Source organism: Rhea pennata, chromosome 9 (genome assembly GCF_028389875.1).
Source record: "Rhea pennata isolate bPtePen1 chromosome 9, bPtePen1.pri, whole genome shotgun sequence".
NCBI lineage: Eukaryota > Metazoa > Chordata > Aves > Rheiformes > Rheidae > Rhea > Rhea pennata.
This window is the reverse complement of record NC_084671.1, coordinates 17,546,308-17,574,052: the sequence shown is the minus strand read 5'-3', so window position 1 is coordinate 17,574,052 and position 27,745 is coordinate 17,546,308. Positions and strand designations below refer to the sequence as shown.

Below are 27,745 nucleotides of genomic sequence, written 5' to 3'. Positions count from 1 at the left end.
AGCAGTGAGCAGTTCTAGTAGAGACTATACATAATCGTTAGTTCTAAGTTTCCTATATATAGTTACAGATTATCAAGAAATAAAAGAACATTGTATTTATGTACAAGAAAAACAATTAAGTACTTAAAGGGACCCAAGATTCTGTTCCATGCCATTTTTATTAATATTTAAGTTTTACACAGTTTGAAAAGCATGCATTTTGTATCTGCTTCTGATCAAATTATTCTTTGACTTCTCCGGCATTAATCTGTATCTATAATCTATTTCTATTCTTCCATCTTCAGTTGTTACCTTTCAGTTTCAGAATAATATATGAATAATTCAGAATAATATATGACTAGATACAATAGACAGACCTGGCAAAGATCTCTAAATAATATAATGTTCTGTCTAACTGCCTCCAATCTGTTCCTTTCTCAAAAATGCCACTTTTCTTCAATTTCTACATACATGAATGAAATAAATTAGCCAGATAGCCTATTTACACTACTGCTTCCAGACTGAGCATTGCTCTGTTGTCCTTTCTTTCGCAGTAGAAACAAAAATTTAAACTATTTGCATGTGTACTTTATCACCACTGAATTAATTCCTATGTTTTTCCTTACCTTAGGGAACTTTATTCTAGTTAGCAAATATCATTATTTAGTTACTAGTAGAGAAAGGTTTGTTGCTGTGATACAGTTGAGTCTAATTCTTTGAAGAGTAAATCCAGTTCCTGTTCACATCAATGATTCACTGACTTCAATGAAAGTAAAATCAAGCTTTTAATCAGTAAGGAAGTGTAGTGTCAATCACAGTAGGCAAGACCCAAAGCATCAAAAGCATGTAAATGATCAAAAACAAGTTTCTATGTTTGGCCTGCCCACTTCATACATAATGAATAACTAGTTGGTATATGATTTAATCTTGAAATATTTTATTAAGCACAGATAATAATGTTGGAATCCATATAATAAAACAACTTCCAAGGAAAAAAAGCTAAGTTAAAATGAGTTACTATAAATATTGCACTTAAAATTCTTATTTTACATACATAACTCCTTAAAAAATTGGACAATTATAAATTAATAGCTTCCAAGTAATTGGAATTGGGTATGTTTCATATCTAATGTCTGCAAATCTTCAGGACTTAGGGTCTGTTCTTCTCTTGATAGGTGTATACAATAGAAACCACTTTGTGTGGTGTATTTGGATGGATGTGTGGGAAGATGGGTAAGCATGGTCTTAGTGTATAGGGTCAGATGTATTTTCATGACTTATACTAAGTGAAAATTATATTTAGAAGAGATGATAGAAGGCAGTTGCAGAGTTTAGTTTTAACATGTTTTGTTTTTCAAGGCATTCAGGATCTTTTGGTTCTTAGTCTTGAAACTCATGACAAAGCTGTTGGGCAAGACTTTGCCTCTGCCGTCTTCTTCTACCTCGCCCATGATGATGTAGTTTAAACCTACAAAGGAGAGTATGACATTACAAGACAGAAGTTCTGGATGTGATTTGGTAAGTACAGTTCGATTTCTGTGGTCTTTATTAATTTGTACTCTGTTACCTTTTTACATTTGTTCCTTCCTACCCAACGTGTGTACTTCCTTACCCGTTCTTGCCATTCTTGTTATACAATAAGGTACATTTATGTACTTAATGTGAATAGATATTAAGTATTTGCTGTATAGCTACATAAATATGTATTACATAGAGTAATAGATATTTAGTAAATACTGACTGTCAAATGAGTTTGAAAACAATTAGAAATACAGTGTAAACACTGGACCAATTGATTAATACCTAGAGAAGAATATGTCTTATTTTCTCATGTGCTCAGAAGGTAGAATAGTGCACTTGGTGTTTTCATTTGCTTTCCCTTCCCCAAAGAAAGTACCAGCTGGGCAAATCAAGGTGCAGAGAGGCACTGTATTTGTATGGGGGGAAAAGGGATAGTGAGATAGGATGACAGTGACGCAAGGGGATAAGCTCTTTCAGATGTACGAAGAGGCAATCAGGAAAGCCAATAATAGGCAGTGGGCTTTACATATGGTTAGCTCTGGCTTTCAAACAGTCAGCTATTTTATGGTTTAGAAGGGCTTCAGGCACAGAGGGGTGGGTGATTTTATAGGGGATTGAGAGAAAAAGCAGAAAGTTCAGATATTAAGTAATGGCTATTAAATAATTCAAGGAGACTTAGGAAGAGAAACAGAAGTGTGTGTTTTGGAGCCAGCAGTCTGCCTAGAAGGAGACAATGTGTTCCAGCAAGGATGTTGTTATGTCTCCCAGACAGATGACTAGTTTCCGGACAGCTAAAGGTAAAAGCAAAAGCTAGTTTCTGACAAAGATTTTTCACTTTGGTACTGCCCACTTTGAATTCATGTGCTTAAATACCAGAGGTGTCCTGCATGTTATATTTCTTCATATGCTTATTAAATTATTTTGACAGCTCCCTGTTATAGGTGCATTTATGTTCTTGTTCTTCCTGTTGTTTACTCAGGAGACACAGAGCTGATAACTGGTTTTTTTTTTTTTTTTTTTTTTTTTTTTTTTTTACCTAGTTGATTCTATGAAACTTAATCTCAGTATTTTTTATTTGGAAATGATCATAGTTGATTTATTCTGTATAATACTGTGCAAGTATTAGCTGTTAGCACATATAAAGCAAGTTTAAAACCAGTAGTATTTTTACAGTAGAGATGTAAATGTATACAGAATAGAAGCAACAGGAAAATGTATTGATTTTTGTCAGTTGCTGTGACACAGTGCTCTTTTAGGTTTAGCATGCTTGTGTTTTTCCTTTCTAAATAACTGTGTATAAAAACTACTTCCAAAGTACATACACGTAAAAACAAAATCTGTTTCATTTGAGAACCAGACTCCAATTTTGCATCATGTGAGTTTTAAAAACAGCATCTTTCAAACTCAGTTTGATACAAGTGAGTCTAATAAACTCATAGATAAATCTTAGAGATACCCTATATAGATAAACCTTAGAAATGCAATATAAATCTGGATAACTTTTTTTTTTATCTAAAAGTAACTGATTCTAATAGTAGTAGCTGATTGATTATAGAATCAATTACTGTAATTTTACTGATTTTTATGGTCATATTTCTAAAAGCAGTTTGTCTTTCACAAACAAGCAGAAAGTTATTTTTGTGTACTTACCTCTTCTGATCAGAGGACATTGCTTACATACAACAGTAATCTTGGCACTCATACTCTTGCCTGCTTGTTGAATTGCTAAATTTCCCTCCTTATATACATTAATGATTGATATTGTTGCATGTAGACTGCCAGCCCGTGCCATTGTTGTGAATACAGTTCCAGTTATTACTAGAAGAAAAGACATTCAATGCATTTTTTTAAAAATAAATATTGAGGCACCACAGAGGCTGAAGAGCATATTAACTTGTAATAAGGATGCAAACAATACTGGAAATAGGCTGTCAAAATGTGGCCTTCACCTCTAATAGATAAGTCACTATTGATAAACTTTGGCTTCATTCTTTATTTTTTTTTTAATATAAAACTGTTCCTAGAATATATCGGTCATTTGAAAGTCCAGTTCTAAGTTTGATCACTTAAATTAAGAATGATTTCACATTGTAATGTTTAATAACTAATGTTAAAGCTGAAAGAAGCTGTACTGAAAACAATCCAGCTACTATTATTAAATATCTTACAGTGGATCCTCATTGCCAGTATCTCAAACAGGTTTGTGTTGTGGATTTGGGTTTAAGTTAAAAGGAGAGGACCTGGAGGGGGCACAGTTACATCAAGTACCAAGGCAGATATGAAAAATGGTTGACCTGTTCTTCCAATGATTTGTCCCCATTGGCCTCATTGGTACCAAAGTGATGTCGGATACGTAACATATCTAAAACATGGGTCTTCTCAAACAGATTAAATTTAGGCATGTGGTAGTTGGCATTCCAAATGTTTGAATGATGAGACTGCGCAAAATACCAGCCCTTTCTCTAGAAAGGGAGTTGCAAAGCAAAATTTAAAAAATACACCTCTCTCTCCCTTCCCCCCCCCCCCCCCCCGGCACACCCTTTTTTCTTCCTTACATTAAATAAAACCAGACTGGGTTTGTTGTTACAGCCTCTGTGATTCTGGTCCTTTCCTTGTATCTTTTAAATCATAGTCTTTTTTTATAGAGTCCCAGTGCTCCTCCTATTCCCCCTCCCAAAACCCCCCAAAGGAAAACAAAAATAAAACAAAAAAAACCCTCCTAGCTCTCCGACACTCTCAAATGAGCATCAGGGAATAATTAATGCCTGGGAGCTAAATTTTCATTTGCCCAAGGCCTCATACTGATAGGATTGCTGATTTTTCCCAGAGTCCTTTCAGTATGAAAATAGAAACATCTTCTCTTTTTCTTCTGCACTAATAAAGCTAGATTGACTTGTAGGCCTTTTTATGTATCAAAAGGGAATGGTAGATGCTATCAGCAATATTCTTTCCTTCAAATCACATTATAATAAAAAAAGGAAAAGAAATAGCTCTTATTTTCTAAATTCATAAAGTCAGCAAATAAACATGGAAAAAATCATATTTGATCTTTCTGATCTTGTTTTAGGAGACGCTTTCATCCACAGTCACGTTCAAAATATTTCTACTTTTACTCTTGCCATGGAAAAGAATGAGAAATGTCAAGTATACAACAAAGGGTGAGGGCAAAAATGATTTACTGCCCCAGCGCTGGTGCTGCCGTGGGGTCAGTGGGAGGTGCGGAAAGGCCTCCCCCACCCACTTGGTCCTTCTAATCCTGGGCTGGCTGTGCCGGTTACGAATTAAGAGAGCCTGAAAACTACTTCTGACTTGTACCAGCCTCAGATTACGCAGCCAGAGGGTCAGGAGTGGACCTGTGGAGTGGTTCTGCCTTGGGCTGCAGCCACGGCCCCCAGGCTCGGCTCTAGCAAGGCGAGGCAGAGCTGCGCCCCCCTTCCTGGAGCAGCAGGGGCCAGCGCCCTCCTCGGACCGGCTGCACCGCCGCGGGGCAGGATGCGGGGCAGAGCAGGCAAAGGGGGCATCCCAGGTAAGCTCTGGGGATGGCGTAAGGGATTAAAGAAGCTTCCAGTAATTAAAAAAAAAAAAAAAAAAAAAAAAAAAAAGCTTGTTTGCTTTAGACATACATGGAGCACTTACTTCAGAACATCTCCAGGAATGTACTGAGGGATATGCAGATACTGATGCAACATATGCACATAAGATATAGGCAATATTTTTATATTAATAATAACTTAAAACTACATCTGGTAAAACTACTGAGAGTCTAAACATGCAGTCCCAAGAGACTAATTAAAAAGAAATAAACTTTGCTGCTCTTACCAAAGTTGCTCGAACAGTAATTGCTTTCAAGAGTCCCACTCCTCCTACACTTTTGCTGGCACAGGGCAACTGTAGGTTTCAAAGCTTTTGGAAGAACAAAATCAAAATAAAGTTGAAATGACGTATGTTGAAACTGGCTAAGCAGTATGTTTAAAAAAAAAATTGATATGTGCTTAACTAGGTCTGGTATTGCAAGGGATGAACAACAAAAGCTGACAATATCGCCCCTTCCCTCCCCCCTCCATTTTTTTTCTGTCATAACCTGAGATTTTGTTCTTTGCACGTCAGCTACATTTCTGTTCTTGTATATGGAGATTTTGCAGAAAATGTGCATTTGATTGTAGTATGATCTTAAATGTGAAACTTCTCAGTGTCACCGTATAGCTTTAATAGTACTTTTGAAGTACAATAATGTTACAATACAACAACATTTACTTCAGAGAGAAGGGGGTGGACTTTGGTCTGAAATTACTGTACTGTAATGGAAAAGATCACAGTTTGAATTCATGATTTTAAAAAAAATTTTACATAGCTTCATGACATGTAATTCCATATACTACTGAAATTATTTCAAAAGACAATATAGTTGGCAAAGAGTTTATTATTAGGAGCAGAATATCCTTAGCATTGACTCATGTTTTCTTCCTGAAATCGAGTACTTTGTATAAAAACAAATAAACACACTTAAAAAAAAAATTTTTTTTAAAGCTACCTAGCCATTTTCACATAACATGTTGGTACTTAATATTTTTAAGGCTTCAGGTCTTTTTCAGATTTATTGGGAACTGGCCAATCAGGTCACTATTAATGGAGCTGAGAGACAGATAAAAAATCAGACAATCTTCATAACTGTAATTTCCCAGGAAAGCTACATTAGGAAGAATAGCCTTGCATTTTTTTTTATTTATTTTATTTATAATGGAATATTTTACAAAAATCTTATTCAGCCTGGTCTTTCTAAATAAGAGCTTCTGATTAATTTTCCAAAGCTACTTGTATTTATACTTCTGTTTTAAGGGAATGAGTTGATTCTTTTTATGTTTTGAGTTTGAGATTCAACTGAATGGCTATGAAATTACTTTGTCTTCAGTTTTATGTGGCTGTTAGAAGATCTGCATATTTACTGTTCTGCCTTTTAAATCCTAAGATTAAAAATAGGACTCTATTCATTAATGTTTTCTTTTGTTTTTCATATTTGTTGGTGTTCAGTTCTCTCAGTGAACTTCTTTAGAAAGTTTAATGCCTCCCACAAGGAAAAGTGGTATGAAGATCAGTTTGCTGCACCTCTGGAGGCAAATCTAGTCATATTCTACTTACTGTCTGCTCAGTCCTACAGTCAGGTCTGTACAGGCACAGAATGAGCACAACTCTGCCTGCCATCACTTCCTTTGCCTTGAATTGTCTGCATAGTTCTTTCCTGCTGATGTGGATTTCTAAAATGTTTTTAAAAAATACGCTGAAGGTTTTTTCTTTTTTTTCTTTTTTCAATTGTAGTGACTTCCATATAGAATACAGTGTCATACATCATGCTACTGAAACTTTAAACCAAATGATTTTTTCCAAATTCTTATTTCAAATTACAATTAACACTTGGCAAAGCCATGACATTTAGTTTTCTTATCTCATGGCATAGTTGCCAGGTTAGTCAGATACATTCTCTCTCACTGCTATACACAGCACTGCAAAGCTAAGAACTAAGTGACCTTGAAGACTTTGAATTCAGTGTCCTTAGTAGGAAGGCAATAAATGTACCAGGCTGAATCACTGGTGTATGCCAGTATGGTAGCTGCTAAAAATTTATTGAGGCACTCTGATTTTCTAGATTTAAAACTGGGATTATGTGTTACAAATACTCTTTATTTTGTATCCTTGATTTGGATTTGTGCTAATACTTCATGTTTCACTTCCAACTTTACTAAATTTTGATTGGTGAGAAATTTCACCGAGTGGTACGTAAAGGTTACCAGCTGTTTGTGAGTTAGCAGAATATGAATTGGAGAAGATCTGAGTTAAAATGTTGGTTGCCTACCATTTTATATGTAGCTGGACTAATAGACAAATGTATGATTTGATCCAATGAAATAATTAAAAGCCCTAGCTTTGTAACAACATGTGACTATTGGATTGCTCTTCATTACTTTCATTATTGTATTGAATATTTCATGCTTTTACAGCACATCATTGTTTCTTCTAGTACTAATGGTTTTATGTAAGACAGACTGAGGTCATTATTGAAAGTGCCTCTCAAAGTTAAATGTTTTATTAATGCTTGGAGTTCTGTGCAAGTTTGAACAATTCTGATTTGCAAGTTAGTAAGCTAACTCCATTTGAACTGGATGTATCTGACTGCAGGTGATTTGATTCATCGGAAATTTAGTCAAGCTGTAGTGTGGGATTTTTTTTAAATATGGCTGCACTATGTGGCGTTAACCAGTTATTGAAAGGATTTCTTATTTCTGCTGCCTAACAGGTTCTCTTTTTGAGTAGTTTCCCTCTGTTGTCATCTGGAATTAAATTTTGCATGTATACCCCTATAATCCCCCCAACACACACATGGCATAGAAATCTTGCAGTATCTGGTAACCTGGATTAGTTTAGACCGAGTTTTGGAAGTAGTAACTTTGCTAGGAAGTGCTTTATAGCAAAGAGTAGCTGTATTATGTATTATTAGAGTACCAGTCACATCAGTATGATTTATAGCTCATTATGATTTCACTTTTATAATGCTAATTTTCACCTATTTTAAATATCTTTCATGATCAGTATTTAAGCATGACAGCTTTTTGCTTCCCTGCTGACAGGCCATTGTTGTCCTGACATTTGATGTGTTTTAAGTACAAATCAGGTCATGTGTTGCAAAAACATTATAAATAATTTGGTTTTGTGCTATATCTGTATCTTAAATCTCTCCCATCAGGTTATGGAAATCATAAGATTTATTCTTTCAGTATCTCACTAATGAGGTAATTTTTAGCAGGACCTACAGAGAAATCCCCCTCTGATCTTTCATATAAACTGTCTGGTCTGAAATATTAAAAGTTATTTTTAGTATGACATACTTCTTTAATTTCCAGTCCCAGATAATTTTGGCTAAATGTAATTCTAAGAGTGCTGTGTTGACAGGATCTAAAGAGGGCTCAGGTGGCTTCTGTACCAGTTTCGCTTTAGCTTAGTAACGAGATGAAGAAAAACATGGCCAGATTTCTATGTACTCATTTGTATACAAGAAATAGTTCTCCCTTTAAAAAATCTAAACAAAACCATCTTCCTGAAATATTTAGAGCTGAAATATTCTTATACAAAAGAATTTTGCTCATTTGATGTACTATTGAATTATCATGGTAAAAGATGTTTACTGGTTAGCTAACTGCCAGAAAATGAGCAGAGATGGAAAAATTCTTTCAGCTACAGTGAGTAAAGGCTTGCTTTGCTTTTTCTACCAGTTACCACTACATTGAACTTTACCCTGGAGAGTTTTGCTTTTGATTGTGTAGAGTAGATTCTACAATGCTCCCTTGAGTACATTAATTTTCATTTAGTCCCTCAACATTTGAAATACTAATAAACCGTAAACTGTACATTTTTTTTAAATAGACTTCCTCTTATATTCTTCTGTATCTCTCCTTCCTTGCCCTGGAATAATTTATTTTTCTGACATGAAATAAAGCCAGTAAAACTTACTTGATGTAGCAGGGACTGTGGTTGTAGTAGGTGGAACTGTGGTTGTGGGTAACTTCTTTGGTCTGAATTTGTAATGGCCAATAAAACCATCAGCTGTTAAACTTAAATCAGACAGAAACTGAATAAGCAACTCATTTCTCTCAGATAGAATAGGCCTGAAACAGAAAAACAAAACAGAATATTTCCGTCATTTTGAATGTGAATGCCAAAAGGTGTTAATATCATTCTTGTAACAAAACACAGAGATAGCTTCGCTTTTAGTCTAAATGCAGTATCTGCCCCTAGACTAATACTGAAACACATGTTTGTAAGTGTATAGACACTAACAGTGCCATTGGCAATGCTGGACATGGATATTCCCCTGAGAAACCTCATCCAGATGACAGTACACGTAACGGTAAGCATGCACGTGGGTGCGGGCAGAGTTGGTACCTCTTGAGGCTGAACTTGTTTGCACCAGCAGTGCTATTTGTGATGGGGAAATGCAGCAAAGCCAAATACAGCTCAGCTGTGTGCATACGTGTTCCTTTGCTGGCATGTCCGACACGGGAGTTCCGACTATGAAGCTCTCTGAATCCTATAAACCTCTGATTCCTGAAGGGTTATGTCAGTATAAATATCTTCTATGTGACTTATGCAGAGCCATGGAGTAGAAGGGGCTATTTAATACAACAGGAAAATCCTCGGAAATCCTCAATACGTAGCAGAGGTGAGTAAACGATTTTTTAAATTTTTGTTAAATGAAAACATATCGCATACTTGGAAGGCCTGGAGAAACTGAATTCAATGTTCAACTGTGACATTCTTTGACAAGAACAGTTAAAAAAATTTTTTTTTGAGTTGTTACTGCTTTTGAGGGCTCATCTTTTGTCAGTTGTAGACAACTGGATATTTGTTACCAAGCCTTTAAAGAGCTAATGGCATTATTTTGTTAGAATTTGAAATGTCATAAAAAAAACTGTTCAATGTATTAGTCCTTAGTTCATAAACTGTATAGTACCTACTATGACTCTAACTGCCCTCTGGATACAGATATAGTGCAAGGAGAATTCTTACACGACTGTTTTACTGTTGGAAAAAATCTGTGGTATGTGAGCCTAGCAAACCAACACGTCTTTCTTCTGAACGTTTCACAGACCTTGTCTCAACATTCATTAGGAATTATTAACGCATCGTTTTCAAACAAAGGAACAGTTTTAGGGAAGAGGAGGAAAGAGAAATATTGATAGAGGGAAGAGAATCATGGTGAATAAAGAAGAAAATAGAAAGTGGCTATATAATGTAGTTTTATTAAAATGACTATCCTTTCCTTTCAGGAAATCCTGACAGAGTTCATGAGTCTTGAGCACGTATCCTTCAAGCACTTAACTGGGCCTTTAAAATAAAATCTGTGATTAACCTCCCAGTTTTTTTGGCAGGTATTTCAGGAATCAGTTTACTGTGATGGTTGAGAGTCTGACATAACCCAAAGTAAGTGTGTGGTTATATGGAATTCTGTAGATTTACAGATGCTTCTCTAGTTGCACAGATCATGCTGTTCTTGCCACACTAGTGACACAGGCTGTGGAATTAGGAGGGCCCTGATTATTAGCAGGATGACAGCTTTGCCTGCCTGCTGAACACCGGGAATAAAACACCAAAACAGATACTGAAAAATATCTGACCTAGTCTCTGTATCCTTCATATTTATATTTTAAAAAAGCTTTTGGGGCCTTTTTTTAGGGGGTGAGGGGAGGAGAAGGGGGTGGCTGGGTGCATAATTATCTCTAATAAATTGTGATTATTCTGTATATTTTTCATTTATGTATTTTAGATATGCATTTGTGAATCAGGTGTGTGGTTACACTGTGTTTGCTTGCCTACAATCAATCATAAGGCAAAAGATTCATATCTGCAACCAATGAGTTCAAGATACCCACTTTAATAATCATTCTGAAAGTGAACTGTTGTGTTACAGAATGCCATGTTACTTTGTTTGTAACTGCTGGTTAATGAGTTTCACCTTGCATAATTACTGTGCCAGACTTGCAACTAATATTTTCTATATAAGACTCACTTCACAATTCAATTTATGCTCTACTGTTTCTGCCTCTCCTCCAAAACTAGTCTTGCCCTTATTGGTTTTTTTTGTTTGTTTTTGGGTTTTTTTTGTTTTTATTTGTTTGGTTTTTTTTGTTTGTTTGTTTTTCTTTTGTACCAGCTGGTAAATTTTGAGAATTCTGCAGAGCTAATAGAAAATCCATGAAAGCCATACTTTCTCCCCCCCCACACACTTAAGTATTACTCTGCAAAGGACAGTGACTCTGTTAAAGCTGTGTATTGGATTTCTGTTTAGGAAGCATACTATGCTAAGAATTGTTTTCAGGACACTTACAGTGTTCTGTAACAGGAAATCTGATCTCTATGCCTCGTGCTGTGGGTCTAAACCTAGTCTTCTGCCCTTATTTGCCTCCTGCACAAAATCCATACTAAAATGTCTGTTTTGAAGCCCACTGGGGCTTTGGCAAACCAGTTCACAGCTTTGATGTGCTGTGGGGAAAGATGCTGAGCCACAGCTGACAGAGAGGTGGTTTAGGAAGCTACTTTTGGTTGCCTCTCAGGGATTAACTGGTCCTTTTTTTTGCACTGCCCTGGCAATCTAGGACCTGTAAGCCAAGACTAGATCCTGACACAGTTCAGGGCTAGGTCTTAGCTGGAAAGAGGTAAGTCCCAAGGACTCAAAGCAGTGGCACTTGCCTCTTTCCAGCCTCATTTGTGAAAGGTGTTATTAGCTGCTGCCTCCTGAAAACCCAGGGGAAGACAAGATCCTGTATAGTTTAGTTTGTTCTTCAGGTGGAAAAGGTCTGAAATGTCACAACCTACGTATATAGAGAATCAGACTAGATTTGTTAATCATGCTTCTGGTTTGAACTGTAACTAGGAAAAGGTTCATTTGCTCCAGCTGTGGATCTGACTTGCATAAAACAGAATACCAGTGGAATGAACTGAAGGTATTGGCATGGACTATCACTATTTAAAAGTTTCTGATGCAAGATTTGTATTTTATTTTTTATTTTTATTTTATGTATCTTGAAAGCAAATTGTTCTACAGTATCAGCTCAGCTCTAAGGAATGGATATACAAAGTCACAGTGAGGTTCTCATACTATGCTTATCAATGGGATATCTCTACATCTACGTCATGGTAAAGCATTATATAACTAACCTTTGCCATCTGGTTGCTTTTTCTTTCTTTATCCTGTCTAAAGGGAGAGGATGCAATGGAATTCCTTTTTGGGAGGGTGTTTCTACCTCTGATGGTGATTTATCATCTAATACACAGATGCTTACAACATTCAGGGGAAAGAAAAGCATCATCCGTTTGGAGACCCCTTCAGTCCACCTGCAGCCACTCCAAGTGGCACAGTGCTGCAGGGCAGCAATTCATCTTAGTGTTCAGGTAAAACCCTAAGCTGTAAAATATTAAGTCACTTTGCTATAAATATATACATGAGGCAAAAAAGGAGGAATTGCAAATGTTGTTTGGCAAAAGGAGTGTGTGCAGGGTAAATGTTAGGGAGTTCAAACCCACTTTTGTGCCTTGCAAACCCTTTAATATTAACTCTGCCTTGTGCGGTCGTACTGTATCTCACAGCCTTTGGGCTGGAAGCAATACAGAAATAAATTAACTTTTGCTTGTGAAGTTTTTCCTGCAAATAAGTGATTATGTATGTAACTACAGCTAGAATTTAGCCTCTTTGCATCATTAATTTATGGCCTGAATTATCTAGAGCTTAAATGACTATCTCACCCGTAAGGCTTGCTTGTGTCAGTATCTTTTTATAGAGCAGCTTTTTCAACTTTACTATAACAAGGAGCCAGTGAATTTAAGCATGCAAAGAAATGTCTTTACATAGTGTTACAAATTGAAAAGAAAAAGCGTAACTCCAGACTCAAAGCCTAAGGTGGTTGGAGGGAACTGAAGTTAAATATAGTTTCTGAAATCCTGCCCTCAATTAAGTCCATGCCAAACTTCAAAGAAATTTCCATAGGGCTAAGGTTTACTCTATTTCCAGCACTGTCATGCTAGTAAGTAATTAAAATTAACTAGTGAAAGAAGGCATCTTCATCTGTAATTTGTACATATGAAAAGTTTCTCAGGTATGTAGCTGCTACTTGGAGAATAAAAGTCTGTTTAGAGTCCTACAGAATCTCTACCTCCTGTTAGTCTCCTGGTGGTATAGTACGTAACAACTTCACAGTAAATCTCAGCGTAGCAAACTATTCATATAAAGACCAAGGCTTATACCTCCTTCCTCCTATGCCACAACTAGTTCGTCTTCGGAATCAAACTAGCTACCACTTCGGAGATTTAAGTCTATTCACGTACCTCCACTTTTTTTTTTTTTTTTTTTTTTTTTAAAAAAAAAAAAAGCTTGTATTTCTTGAAACAAAATGCATTTCCTTCCTCTTCAAAAGCTGCTTAGCTCTAAGAGGCTGGATAGGAGAGGAATAATGGGAAAGCAGAACTAGAAATTACTGGCTTCTCCTGGAGGTGAGGGGGGAGCCACCTTGCACATTTTGGAGGGGGGGGGGATAATTAAGTTCTTCTATTGCAAGACTTGTTTATATAATTACAATGCCATTGGCTGTCTCTCTTTCTGTCTGAGTGCATTTAACTAGAGACTGCTTTTCATTAGAGTTATATTATTGGATGCTTCAAGTCTGCAGTTGCCTTTTTTTCTTTTCTGTTAGGGAATGCAATGGCTGTGCAGAATTTTTTTAAGAGACAATGGATTTTTTAGTCTTTCATGTAAAGATAAATATGACATTTCAGAATTAAATAAAACTGTATGTTCTATCCCAAATGTGTTAGACTTGGGGGTATGTGGAAAGTTTAATTTTTGTTCAAACATAACTGATAATCTGTAGGTGTCTTGATGATAAGAGGCTTACAGCCTATCATGGGAGAAAAAGATTGGCTACAGTTAAACTGATCTAGTCATTATAATCAACTAATAGCGTTTGGGAAAGAATGGTGTAGGGTTAAAAAAAAATGGCAACTTGTTCATCTAGAAGTACTCAAACTCAGTTACTAAATTATTAGGAGCAGAAGTACCTTCTGTCTCACTGCCTTGTGGTTCTTGGGTTCATCCTAGATTGTGGGATTGTACGGTGAGCGTCCAGATGCTCTGTTGTTCACGTACACCCTGGCAGCAAGTTGATAGCAAAGCTGCTGAAAGCCTGCAGTGCTCCCCGGCACGCTCGGGAAAGCAGTCTGTGTCACGAGAGGACAAGGCTCGGCATAGATGGAAGAAATGGTGAGCAGTGATGCAAGGAGCAGGTAGGGAACCAGCAGAAGGGATGTAGCTGAGGGGGAAACAGAGTCAAATAAAGACAGTAAAGAACCAAGAGACTAGAGAGTTTAACTAGATCCTTGTACTTCGGCATCTATAATCAATCGCTTATTATATCAACTATAATAACTGATGTTAGTGTTCAACTGTAGCATTAAAACTAGTATTATTAAACTGTGCTCTAATGAGGCTTGAGGCACAGGACGGAAAAGAGTATAGGTTGGAGCCAAGGCTAGTCATGGAGGGAAAGAGAAAAGAGGGAAAACCTGAGGAGAGACAAGGTGATAAACAATTCCTGGAAGTTCAGTTGGAGATAGAAAATTTCAAATTTGGGGGCGGGGGGAGACTTTCAAAAGCCTAGTACAGAACTTAGCAAAACGATACGCAGTTGCTGCAAAGCTCAGAATCCAAGAAGCTACTTACGCAGGTGGACTGTCTCCACAGTATTTCCCAATTCTTTTGGCGTCATTGATTTCCCCACCATTAAACACTGCGACATAGTCATATCTGCAGTAGTTGTCTCTTTCCACATCAAACTTCTCAAACTTTAATTCTATTAGCTGCAGCAAAAGCACAAGAATCTCATTAAGGCTTTGATATGTAGAGTTTATTAGTGCTTCTTATATAAAGTGACCTGTTCATAAAGAGTAATAAATTGACTTTACTTTCAATAAAGGAAAAGTTCTCAGTTCTCTTAATTGTGAAGTAAGGTATTTTAATTCACATGACTCATCTCCACAAAATAGTTCAAAATATGCTGCTAATATTCTGTAAAACATTTTGAACTCACATTTATGCAATTAACTTCTGATAGATTTGTCTTTATGAATAAATGACAAATGAATAGTAGTTCTTAGGTGTTATACTACTTTCTAGGTAACTAATTTAAATCTAAACCATAGAAACAAGGGCTTCTACAGCCATTGTATCATCCTGGATATACTAAAGTAAAAAGCAAAAGTGCTGTTTTCTAAAAGTCTATAATATAGTGTCATTTCACTGGCTTCAGTAAGAGCAGGTTTTGAATCACAGATCTGTGGCTGTAAATGTATGTTTACTTGATGTAGAAATAAAAAGTCAGGAAAAAATTTTATCAGAAAGAAAATTGCTAGAGAATAAGATGTAAAATCAAGAGAAAAAGTAAGTAGGTAAAGGACTCATGTTTCCATACATATATTTTATGGCTTTACAAGTGGTAATTAACATAAGTAATATTTCTAGTGATAATGTTATTTTTCTCTAGTATGACTTGTATTTATAGACCTTTCTACTTATGAAGGAAAAGGAGTGGTCAGGCAAAAATAAATGGAATTTACTAGTCTGAAAATAACGGCTACAATATGATTCTGTTGGTGCATGTTGTAAGGAAGGAAATCCCAATATAACCTAATGCACAACTGAAATAGAGAATAGAGACCTGAATGACAACAGAGTTGTGTTGACTGTAGATGTGTAGGATTTCTCTTTAAAGGTTTGTCTCGAGCAAAGATATTATTAATCTTTTAAGACCGTAGAAAGAAAAAGATATTTATACGTCACTGGCACATTATTTGATTGATTTGACCTTGTTCTACATGCAAAATAAAGGAAGCAGGTTATCACCTGACATCTCATTTCTGCCTGGATATACTTTTGTGCTAATCAGATATATATGTAATGCATCATTTTTTTTTCTCATTAAGCATGAGTAATTTGGGGAAAAGAGGAAACTTACAGAACAGGGGCTTTATTTCAGTGATTAGTACCGTGCTGGTTTCAAAACCTTGCCGTCATGATAAAAAGATGCAATATAAATGGAAGTACTTATCTGAATAATAGGCTTTCCATAAAAAAATATAAATTAATGTAACTGGGAGCAGAAATGTGGAATTTTTCATCTGCAGCAGAAGCAGCAGAATATCATATCTATTTTGCTATTGTTCATTAGTGCATTTGCACTTAAAAAAAAATAAAATCTCATGGTAGAATAGAAGCATCTCAGCATGATAAGACCTCCTCCATCTTCTGAAATAAAAGCAATTATTAATTTATATTAGAAATAAAAGGGTGACTTGTTTTATTGCTCACATAAAGGGAAGTGGAGCTATTTGCCAAAGTTTGGGTCAAACTGTAAAAGTGAACAGCACTTCATGTGAGCTTGGAGAAGAGATGCTTGTTCACTACTTTCTCAAAACTTGCTTTTGTCACTCTCAAAACTCTGCCTCATTTTTGTGCAAACATCCACTACTGCAGTATTTGAAGAACACACATATTCAGACACAACTTATGCAACATGTTCTTTAAAGGCACAGAATAATGCCCCCCCCCCTTTTTTTAATGCTTATATATCCTTGTCTTATATCTTCTCTACAGGCTTGGGAAAAGTTTTTAGGCTCATCTACAGATACTTAAAGAACCGGAGTAAGCTGCAGTTTACAGATAAGAGTTTCTTAAATTGCTGCCTATTTATAGGATTGTTAAATGACCTGTATCTAGCAAGCAAGGAATGTGGATTAAAGAGGAATACAGGAAAGACTAAGCTGACATACAGCTTCAGTTCAAGGGAGAAAGTATCTTGGTAAATGGAAAAGCATGAAAGATCTGAAGAATATATTTATCTGGGGCAGCTATTTTATTTGGAGGATTATGGTCATGAGCAGAAGATTAAGAAGAAAGTCTTATTGAGTTGTAGAGGAATTTAAAAAGCTGAACATGCTTAAGAAAACCAACCTACCAAACATATTTGAGGGCATAGATAGTCACTGTAGATTGCCTGCATTCCTTGCACATGCCCCACTTTAAATTTAAGCCGTATAATTTTTGTTGTTTCAATGCAATACAATCACAAGGTGCTTTAGCAGGTTGTTGATAACACATACATTCTTGCAGGTAATAACCATTTCTATAACACAGGCACGGCAAGGGTAGAAAATTACCTGATTCTTTGGGGCTACAATGTGCCAGGAGCATGTGACTCCTGCTGGATAATCTCGATCTGGCCAGTTGGGAGTGTAAAAGGACCCAGAAGGCTTCTCCAGTCGTCCCCCACAGTACTGATCCCCTACAAATACAAATACACTATGCAACCCAAAATGCAGAAGGAATGCTTTTAACAATGTAATTGTTACTGAGGCCATATCCTCCTCTGCTGAACATCCCAATACAAGCAAAATGTTTTGTGCACAGGTTGTCTGCTGTCTCCTTGGAAAGCATCTCCAGCCTCTAGTTGTCCCAGTCTGCTTGGATAGAAAGGCTTTTTAGAGATTTCTTGCGTAGTCCTCCTGAAAAAATCCTGTTTAAGACAAGACAACCTAACTACATTTGCTTCATCTTTGAACAGAAATACAGTGTTTGCTAATGATGCCAACATACCTTAAACAATGTTTACTAATTACCAGTTTGGAAGTCCAGCTAGCTTTATCCATTTGTTCACTGGGAAGAGACTAAAACTATTCTACAGTGTCCTTTTTTCTTTACTTGTTATGTTTTTCTTAAACGAACATGTTAGTATCATTATCATTTTTTACATTTAAAAATTTATTCCAAGATTGCAAGATGCTTCTAGTTTTCAGCTTCTTTAGGTAAATAGAGCACAGAAGAAAGGTTTGTGGCTTGTGCAAGGAGCTGCTATTGCTGCTATTCTTGGAAAGCAAGGAGTCATCTGGAAATGAATTCCAACAATATTTTTAATGTCAATCTACACTACATTTCTCTGAGTCCCAAATTACAAATCTACATCATATATGTAATCCTTTTGTATAGTATTATTGTGAATCAAACCTCTTTGTTATGGTAACTTTATCAGGTCACAGTTGTCTAATACATCTTTCAAAAAGTAAGTGGAAAGACTAATGAATCATTTAATGTCCGTACCACACCAACCTAAAGATCTGTCTAGTCTGATGTGATGCTAATAGTGAAAATGCTGGAAAAAAGTGAATTAGCGGGGCAAGAACCTAGTGATATGACCCAGCTACAATCTCCCAGGCTCTAGCAGTTCACGGCCTTTCTGAGTGAAAGGTGATGCCTTTGTGTTTTATAACCCCTAACAGATTTTTCTTTCACACGTTTTTTCTAATTATTCTTAAACCAGTGTAGACATTCACAGTCTGAGATGTCCCGTGGTACAGCACTCCACAGCTTAACAGCTCACCAAGAAAAATCAGTCTACTTTCCTTAGCAGCCATGTCCTCCTCTGTTTTTTATATCAGAAGAGATAGTGACTATCTGCTCCCCATTCATTTTCTCATGATTTTGGAGCCTCCTCCTACATCTCCCTTGATCTTCTCTTTTCCAGTGTGAAGAGGTCCAGCTGGCCTTCATGTGGATGATGTTCCTTAATGCTGATTGTATTTGTTGTCTGACTGTTTTGCTAGCTTTATTATTTCCTGTTTAGAGATGGGAATATCAGAATGGCACACCATATTCAAGATGTAAATCCATTATGGATTTACAATGGCATAGTAATCTTTCTTGGTTTGGTTTTTATTCCTTTTTTTTTAATTTAAGCTTCTGTTTGCTTTTTTGAGAACAAAAAAGTTTGCTCAGAACCTACTGAGCAGTGGATTGCTATTTCCATCAACTGCTGTTTTCTTAAACTATTTTAACCCTTATATCTTATTCCTAAATTGTAATAGTCAGTTCAGAGCCTGCTGCAGTGTACATGAAGTTAGGGTGTTTTTCTGCCTATTTGCAACATTCATCTACATCGAATTTCATCTCTCATTTTATTGATTAGCTGTCATCGTATTGCTAGTAGTTGAGGTCCTGCAACTCTTACAGTCATTAGCCTTCCTCTTTATGACTTTGGTTAACTATATATTATTGGTAATTGTTTATACTTTGCTATTTGCTAAACCAGAAAATTAATATGTTGAGCAGCACAATCTCTAATCTCTAGTATTGCAAATTTTATTGCTCTCCAAATTCATGTAGCTCTCCATAGAGCTGTACAGTTATATTTATCTTTTGCACATATGTAATTGTTACCTCTTTCATGTGGTTCTGCTGCAGAAAACTTAGCAATGAATCCACTTCCAGCAGTATTAGCATCTGAAGTCATCTGCACGAGCATTTTATTGCTGTTGGATACAAGGGCACCCGGTTTCACAGTGCCGCAGAACCTGCCAATGCGTTGTCCATTGGTGTGGCCGTTGTACACATCCACAAAATCGTATCGGCACAAGTTGTCACTTTCCAGGTCTAAATATCTGAAAGACAGAACCACCACTTTGCCTTCTGGGACCTGCAGAGGGAGACAGAGGGAGAAATGTGTCTTCAAGTGTGACTGACACCAAGTATCTTATCTGATCCAGTTATTTGCACATGTATTTTCCTGTTCTTCACCTCTTGTCAGTTAAGGTCTTTGTGCAACTGTACTCCAGACAGAGTGGTTTTTTAAATCATATTGAGCCAATCATAAAAATAAGCTCTAGCCCTCTCTGTTGCCAATATCTTCTTCCTGATCCACCTTCTGCGCAGACTGACATAGTTGGTTACTATGGGCTCACCTCCCAGTTCAGCTTGGCATGCTTCTCAAATGCATGTTTTCCTGGAAGTACTCATCAGCCATACAACTCCCTGTCACAGAGTGAGGTTAGCAGAATCAAATTAGTATGTTTTTTTTTTAAACAAGCAATTTTGAATTTAGACCAAATGAAATTGCCTCTATTATCTTGCTGACTTGTCATCCAGTATCACAATTTGAATGATTTTTTTTTATTTACTGACACACAACACACATTTATAAATAAAATTAGAAGCTTCATGGCTAATGCTGTATGACCCTAATATTTAGCTATTGGAGAAGGTGCATTTAGCTTGAAAGGTACAATGAAACAGTAATATTTGAAAGAATATGTAAAACTAACTAGACAGTTCAAAAGAACCATGAGTGAGTATTCTCAGTACAGAAAAATTTGTGTTTTCTGAAGTATCCGAGGAAATATTAGACAGAGTGAATCTTGCATCTTTACATCTGTAGACGTTGTGAAGGAGGCAAGGTTCCCGAGGGTGATGTAGATTAAGAGAATATAATAGCTCACAAGAAGGAGAATGTTTCCTGGGATAGCATTGTAGACTTGCAAGCTTTTAAGAGCATAAGCTACACACTGAGAAGTGAAAACTATTATAACAGAATGTTTTGATACTATGCCACAGGATGGAAAGAGGGGAAACGGTATCTTAAAGTGTGGAGGGATGCTAGACAGGCAGAGTGTAATTACCTGTGTTTAATTCATAGACTGGTAGAGTGGTTACCAATTAAAATAATTGCAGCTGTTCAATTTTACTGAGACATGGCTATTATTTTCTGCTTTAAATATAAAAGGCACACTGAATTGCAAACATTTCATATTTAAGCCATACTATTTAAGAGAACGTTATTTTTGTCCTCCTGTAACAGTGATTCATTATAAAACACTGGTTTGAGATGACATAGGACTAAATAATTCCCATATGTAACTGTCAAACAGTGTTTGAATTTGTGACTCAGTTGTTAAAAACGCTGTGTCCTGTATATGGCACCCTAGAGCCTGAAGTCATCTCTTAACCTGCAAAGAGGTTGGTACAGGCAGTACCAGCTCCTCTGCCTTGTGGTGAAAAACATACCAGCAGTGGGCTACTCGTGCAGCTACTTGTGTGTCCAGCGCCGGTACCGATCCTGCAGCAGCACCGACGTTGGCATGGGCTGCCCGAGCCTGCCCAGGGCCCCCGTACGCACGGGGGCGACGAGCCGCGCTGCACTTCCTCTTGCTGCGCAGAACGTGCTGTCAATATATTCCCCTTCATCCTTGCTCAGCTTTCTCCCCCAAAATGCATTCCGTTCTCCTGGGCTGATGCGCCTTGTTACTGCTACGGCATCAAAACCACAAACCTCCAGTCTTCTCGCCCAGAAATTCCAAAGCACAATGCCTGTTTTAGAAAACTTCAAAGCCAGAAGTTAGGCTTAGCTCTCGTGCTACTGCAGTGAGCAAGCCCTGTAGCAGGTATAGAAAAATTAACCTAGTGGCCTGTTCAGTCAGCATAAGGCTACCACAGACACATGCAGCTACTCTGAAATATTCTGTGAAAGCAATACAATTCCTTGAATCGCTGCTCTCGTAACTAAATCATTTCCTATTGCAGTCACCTGTCTTTTGGTCTGAATCACTAAGAGGCATTAAGACATGGTTATTTTAACAGAAAATGAGCTAAGAGGAATTTGGGATTCATGTCAGAAGACTTGAATGTTATTTATGATTATATGACAAACTCTATGTGACCTGACAGACTAAAATTCAAAAATGATGGCTGTAAATTCAGTCAGATAAAGCCACAGTTAGGCAGTTAAATGAAAGCAGCTTTTTTTTTGTTTTTTTTTTTTGTTTGTTTGTTTTTTTCCCCAGAAGTAGCAAACAGCTGTATGTAAAATAGCATTAGCTCTTTTGGGTCAGGAACACTTGTTATTTGTACATTTGTACAACATCTAGTACAACAGGATCCAAATGAGGTGACCTTTAAAGATTACTGTATTTTAATGATTTAACACAGGCAGAGCAGTTATGCCTTAAGCTTAGACTATCCAGTGTTTTCCATTACAGACAACTGTTTTGAGTGGCCTGCAATTTGTCCATAATTTACCTATCTGAAAAAGTTCCCCATCTTCCATTTCTGAAAGTTCAGCCAAAAAAAAAATCTATCACATAAATTAAAAATAAGCAATTTTCTCAGTGCTTATGAGATTTCTCCCACTTTCTCAGCCTCAGCTGCTGCGCTGAGGACACGCAGCCCCTCCCAGAGCTGGGAGAAGGAAGCTGTAGTGCGGGAGGGGGCTGGTTCGGGGGCGAGGAGCAGACTTTTTGCTGCCGCTGTGAACAGGACTCAGGTCCAGCCCTGTTGTTACCCCTCACTGATGCCAACTACTTGATCTTGGTCAAGACTGTTCCCTATAAATGTCCTAAGGTTTTCTTCATGACAGTTTGTGAGGAAATGTTTAGAAGAACTTTGCAATGTGCTCATGAATGTTCAACACGGAGCCTGCTCGAGGCCTTCGTGCTCAGGGCAGTGCTTGCCCCTGCGTGGGGGAGCTGGGGGTAAGTCATATACAGAAACGTGCAAATGGGCTCCCTCAGTCACAGGCACTATTTACTGTCACTGTTTTCTAAAGAAATGTCATTACTTAGTAAAATAGTATCTGTCATTACTCACAAAAATAACGAAAGTGTTCCACCATGTTAAATCAATTAAAAGCTTGTGGTCTAACAGGGTTACGTGTGGGTGCTGACAACAGAGCTTGCCCGCTCTGTCAGCACCCGCCCCGGTTTGCAGCTGCTCCCAAGGATCCCACCCTGCACACACGCATCTCTGGAAAACAATACTTCTCCTCCACCACAACCATGCCTTTTTTTTTTTTTTTTTTTTTTTAATCTGGAAAACTAATGTGTTAAAAGCTGCCAGTGTGTATCTTAGGACATGTAAAACATTGTTCCACGAGAAACACAGGGGAGAAGGCAAAGGCCTGCATGACTCAGTTTTGTTTACTTTGGACTGCATCTGAGCCTGATGCAGTAAGATGTGATACCTCAGAGGAGGAATTGGAAGAAATTGTAGCTCTGTTCTTATAAAATGAAAAGAGGAAGGAGTCAAAGGAAGAATATGTGATGCCTCCCCTGCAGGGTGTGCCTTATTTTTCTGTTTTATCCCTGCAGCTGGCATCTTGCAACGACAGCTTTCTTACCTTCTGCCCCTCCTGGTCACTCCGAGGGTGACTGACTGGTACTTGCCTTTTGCTGCCCTGTTCTTTCCTGTTTTGGCTCTCTGCACTTCTTTAGGCTCAGACATTATGACACGAAGTGCCTGTGAAAGATGTCACTTCTTCTTGTGAGCTTGCATTAGTCCCATTGGCAGCCAAAGAAAAATAGAGTCCCTGCATATTTTCGGAGAGTTGTTCAAGAGCGTAATTCCCCCAGAGCATCCATTTAGACTATTAACTTCTTAGAAAGGGCATGTTTATTATATGTACACAACCTATGACAAAATAAGGTCCCAATATATTTTTTCTGTTATCATTCTTAGCAGATATTTTATGTAATATTAATCACAGTTCATTTATGTTTGAAGCAGTGAAGCTGTCCTTTAATGTTATTTTGGCTCAAAATGAAGCCAATTCATGAGGGCATGTCTTTCAGTTTCTGGGGAGGATTCCCAAGCTGTCCTACTTTTCCAAATTATTTGTTAGAGTGTTTGTTTGGAAAATAGTAATTTGATGAGGAAAATCCCTGAAACGCCAAATTTTTGAAAAAATATTTTGGCTAATTTTTAAACATGTATTGTAAATGTTTAGTAGCAAAATGCTGATTGTATGTTTTCCTGTAACAGTCCTAGGTAGATTTGAAAAATGTATCAGCTATCTGTAAGCTGAACATACTGGTTCTCTCTACTGAGAATAAATGTGAAAGATATTTGGAGTTATACCCTGGGAAGAAACACAGTTCCTGCCTAGTCCGTTGTCCCCTAGCTCCATCCTCTGCAGCCATAAAAGAGCCATTTTTTAAATTCATACCAGCTTGCTTTCCCTGGTGAAGGCACTAGCTCTTACTCAGCTATCCCTTTTCTGACCATGCAGCTGTGGGTAAAGATCTGTTCTTTACTGGAAGGGCAGTTTCACAACTATATGGGGAAATGAATGCTTAAAATTTTGAGAAAATGATTTAAAATATTTCAGTCCCCCGAGGCAGATTCCCAACTCCACTGACAATTTTTAAAACCCTGCTTATTGTCAGCAAACCTGCTGGAATGCAGCTCTTGAACCTACAAAAAATATAACCTTACATAACACAGTCTTCAGCATTATTTTTGCACATAAAGTATGTTAGGCTTTTATGAGAACTACACGCTTTGCCAGAAAAACATAGTCCAGTGATCCAGCTTCTTGGACTATTTGACACATTTATGTGAGGTGGTGACCAAGAAGGATTATAGAGTATTAAAAGTAAATGTATATGATATATTTTAGATAAAGCCATATACATTACTATAGGAAAGGAAATAGCTGTACAAATGACTTCTTAGCAAAGCCAACTAAGAGCTGCTGGGTAGTCTGCCAAGGTTGTAATATAACCACAAGCATGTGTTGAACACTTCTTAGAGCTCTCAGAATAGAGAAGCTGTTTTCTTTAGCCAGCTGAAAAAGTCCCAGTCTCTTGAAGTAACAGAACCATAATTGAGTAAGAGACTCTTCTAGCTTGAGCAAATCAGTTGGGAAGATTTCAGCTGATACCTGAATGATACATTACTTTATCTGTACTATCTATAATGTTTTCTAAAGCCATTTTTATTCCAAAGAACTATTTAGCTGCCACTCTGCCTCAGTGTGAATTTCTCCTGCAGACGATGAGATTTTCTAATTCAGAAAACAACAGCTTTGTGCTTCTAATGGCCCAGAAGAAAAGTGAATCAATGTCTCTTCCAGTGTTGCAGACCTGTCAGATTGTGCATTAGGCCAAACGTATTTGGGAAGGTGCTCACACCCCTTGGCTAAAACTGACAGGCCAAAAGTGTTAGTCACCTTCTGAGATCAGATGCTCACATGTGCCTAACAAAGCATATTTCTTCATGGCATATAACTCAGTTTCTTACTTAGATGCTACTGCAAGTGATAGTGATCCATGTTTCAGTAGCTGATCACAGGATTTTGTTGTTTAAATTCAGGCTAGCCAGCTTCAGACTGCTTCAGATCATTCTCCTTCTACAGAGAGCACAGGTCGAGTCTTGCAAATTTTGGTAGTCCTCCACTGCTTTCCCTAAGTCCTTCCTACACATGGAAAAGACATAGGAATTCTCCACAATTCATGGGGAAAAAACATCAGCTTGGCTTAGTGACTGGTGGTGTAGGTGAGGGGCCGAATGAGGTGAGGGGCACAAAAAGCCCTGAGCTGCCGCAGAGGCGTGCAGCCCTTCCCTGGCTTTGGGCGAGCTCGGAGGAACCGGTATCCGTCAGCCTGAAGGCTACAAGTAAACAGCAGGAAAGCAGGAGCCAGGGTGACCATGACATGCCAAAGGCTCTCGAGCTCCCACACGGTCAATGGAGCACGAGTGCAGGCGCAGCTCTGCTACAGCTGTGTGGGTTGGCTTCTCACGGCTGCGCCAGGCTAACCTGGATGCTCGCACCTCGTTCTGACAGCAGCGTTAGCTCTGCAGTGAAAATACACTCTGCGGCTGCTTACATACAGTCAGTTGCCCCTCCCTCCTCCCCCCCAAATATAAGACGAAGGGCAGACCAGTAGGATTCTTCAGTGCATGCTTCCATTTTTAAGCCAAATTTTGTAACAGTAAAACTTTATGCTGTTATCACTAAAATGATTATTTCCTTCCAGATTCAATTTTGAGCTTCTGAAGATGTAATATCAGTTTGTGCTGATAAACTAACTTTGTTGTTATTCCTTTGATTTAAGGCATGCTTGTATTATTTCAAATGGAATTTGTGTCTGCTCTTCAGACTGCAAGACGGGCCCGCAGTAGCTGCTGTAATCTCAGCCTCTTCAGACGGATAAGTATACTCTACATTTCAAATCATACTCTTCCAGGTAAAGTCTCTCACAGGCAACCCCTAACCTGGCCTTATGATAATGCAGCACAAAGGTGCAGAAAGCAGCTGTTGCAGCTTCTCTGGCATCCATCAGATAAAACAACTCAAGCGACGTCTCTTGTTTGGCATGGGAGTCGTAACAGAACACTGTACGCAGATCAACGTCTCCCCCTTTGGGGCCGCGTCTCTTCAGTAGCTGGAGACCCTCTGACATCCCTTCTGCTCCCACCACCTACGCTGTGGTGCCATACTTGAATGAAGGTTGTCTTCAGTGATTGCTGCAACACACAGACTAATCTATTTTCTTTCTTACACTTCACACTTCTTCCTTTTTCTTTTTTTCTTTTTTTTTTTTTTTTCTCCTGTAAAGCTCGTATTCTAGGCCTGGAAGTTGAAGAATCTCCTACTGATTTGTGCCATTTTTGAAGAGAAATTTGAGGGTCACTTTGGAAGCTTAACTTGTGCAGATGTGAGAGAAGGTAAAATCATTAATTAAAATCTTTCTCTGAGTCTGTGGATGACAACATATCCAATACTGGAGATATGTTTAGTCTTAGTTGATTAATGGAGTGTTTCCTCACTCACTCCTGCTGTTGGTGGCTACAAGTCTCTCCTCTACAGTCTCATTTCAGCATCATTATATCATACCATACATCTAAGGTCATTTATAGATGTAACAACACTTTTCTATTGCTTTGTCACCTTGCTGTATGATATACGCTGGATGTACTGGCCAGCAGAACAGCATTATGAGCACTACAAAATTACTGTCAAACCATTTCTTGAATTTGTTTTTGTTTGAAACTTTTCCTGTGACCTATTACTAACAGATCAGCTATTCCTAATTTGCTTTACATTTACTCACACCTCAAACCTTCAGTTAAATGCTTTTGATCAAATTAACTATTGATTTCTGTAGTGACTAGAAAGATAAATATGAGCTTTCAAGGGGGTTGATTTTTTTAAAAGAATTAGAGGTGTAAGTCAATGAAATATTTGCTTCTGAAAGTAGACAAGGTCAGCTTTATAGTTTGCACATTCCAGCCACTATTATCACATTAAAGGAATCCTCAAAAGCTCCATATAGCCGAGCAGCTGTGAGTTACTGAATTTGTTGCACACATCTGTTATCCCATATAAAACACTGGCTAGTTTTTATACAATTAATAAGAATTGGCTCTGCATTGCCCTCAGCACTGATTTGTGATATTAAAAATTCTTACTGTGATTTTCCAAGTACATTTGCTGTTTGGAGGGTAGACTCCAGGAAATCCTTCACTCCCAATAAACCCTGACTCTCCAGATACGACTCCTCCACATGCAAACGTAGGCCTGGAAATAACAGGAAAAAATGATGCTTAATTTTTAAATATATTACATTTAGTCTTTGATAAATGATAGCAAAGAGGCGTTGACTGCATAATAAAATACTTAAAAATGCAGCTAATTGCAAACAAATGTTTCATTACCAAGTTAATTTCATCCCCGATATAAAATCTGCAGTTTGATGCACAAATTGTGAGTCGGGAAGAAGCAGCTGCTCGGACCTTAATTCCAGGTTCCCACAGGCTGGCACCCTCCCCCCCCCTTCCTAGCCCCCGCGAAGGTGCAGTGCTGTGATACAAAAAAGAACTGGTGTGTAAATTCAGGAGTAACTACTACAATGCTACAATCACGCCTGCAGCGCTCTGAGTCCGGGGGCTCGGTGAAGCCCGCAGCTGTCCGCGGCGCGGGGCGCGCAGGCACCGCGGGGCGCGGGCGGCGGGGCGCGGGCGGCGGTACCTGTGCGGAGGGCCCGCGGGCCGCGCCGCCAGCGCCAGCGGCAGCAGCAGCAGCGGCAGCAGCGGGACGGCGGCGGGCGGCAT

The 27,745-nt window shown here is 38.0% G+C and overlaps 1 protein-coding gene across 1 annotated transcript; it reads right to left on the bottom strand.

Annotated features, from left to right (window-relative positions):
• Nucleotides 1-139: 139 nt before the first annotated feature.
• On the bottom strand, nucleotides 140-27,745 carry PCOLCE2 (procollagen C-endopeptidase enhancer 2). The gene is made up of 9 exons (XM_062582725.1): nucleotides 27,663-27,745; nucleotides 27,104-27,212; nucleotides 19,304-19,559; nucleotides 17,251-17,375; nucleotides 14,759-14,895; nucleotides 9,001-9,155; nucleotides 5,320-5,403; nucleotides 3,151-3,318; nucleotides 140-1,447 (listed from the first exon to the last, which is right to left on the bottom strand). The coding sequence occupies exons 1-9, from the start codon at nucleotides 27,743-27,745 to the stop codon at nucleotides 1,317-1,319; spliced, it is 1,248 nt and encodes a 415-aa protein (XP_062438709.1). The 3' UTR covers nucleotides 140-1,316.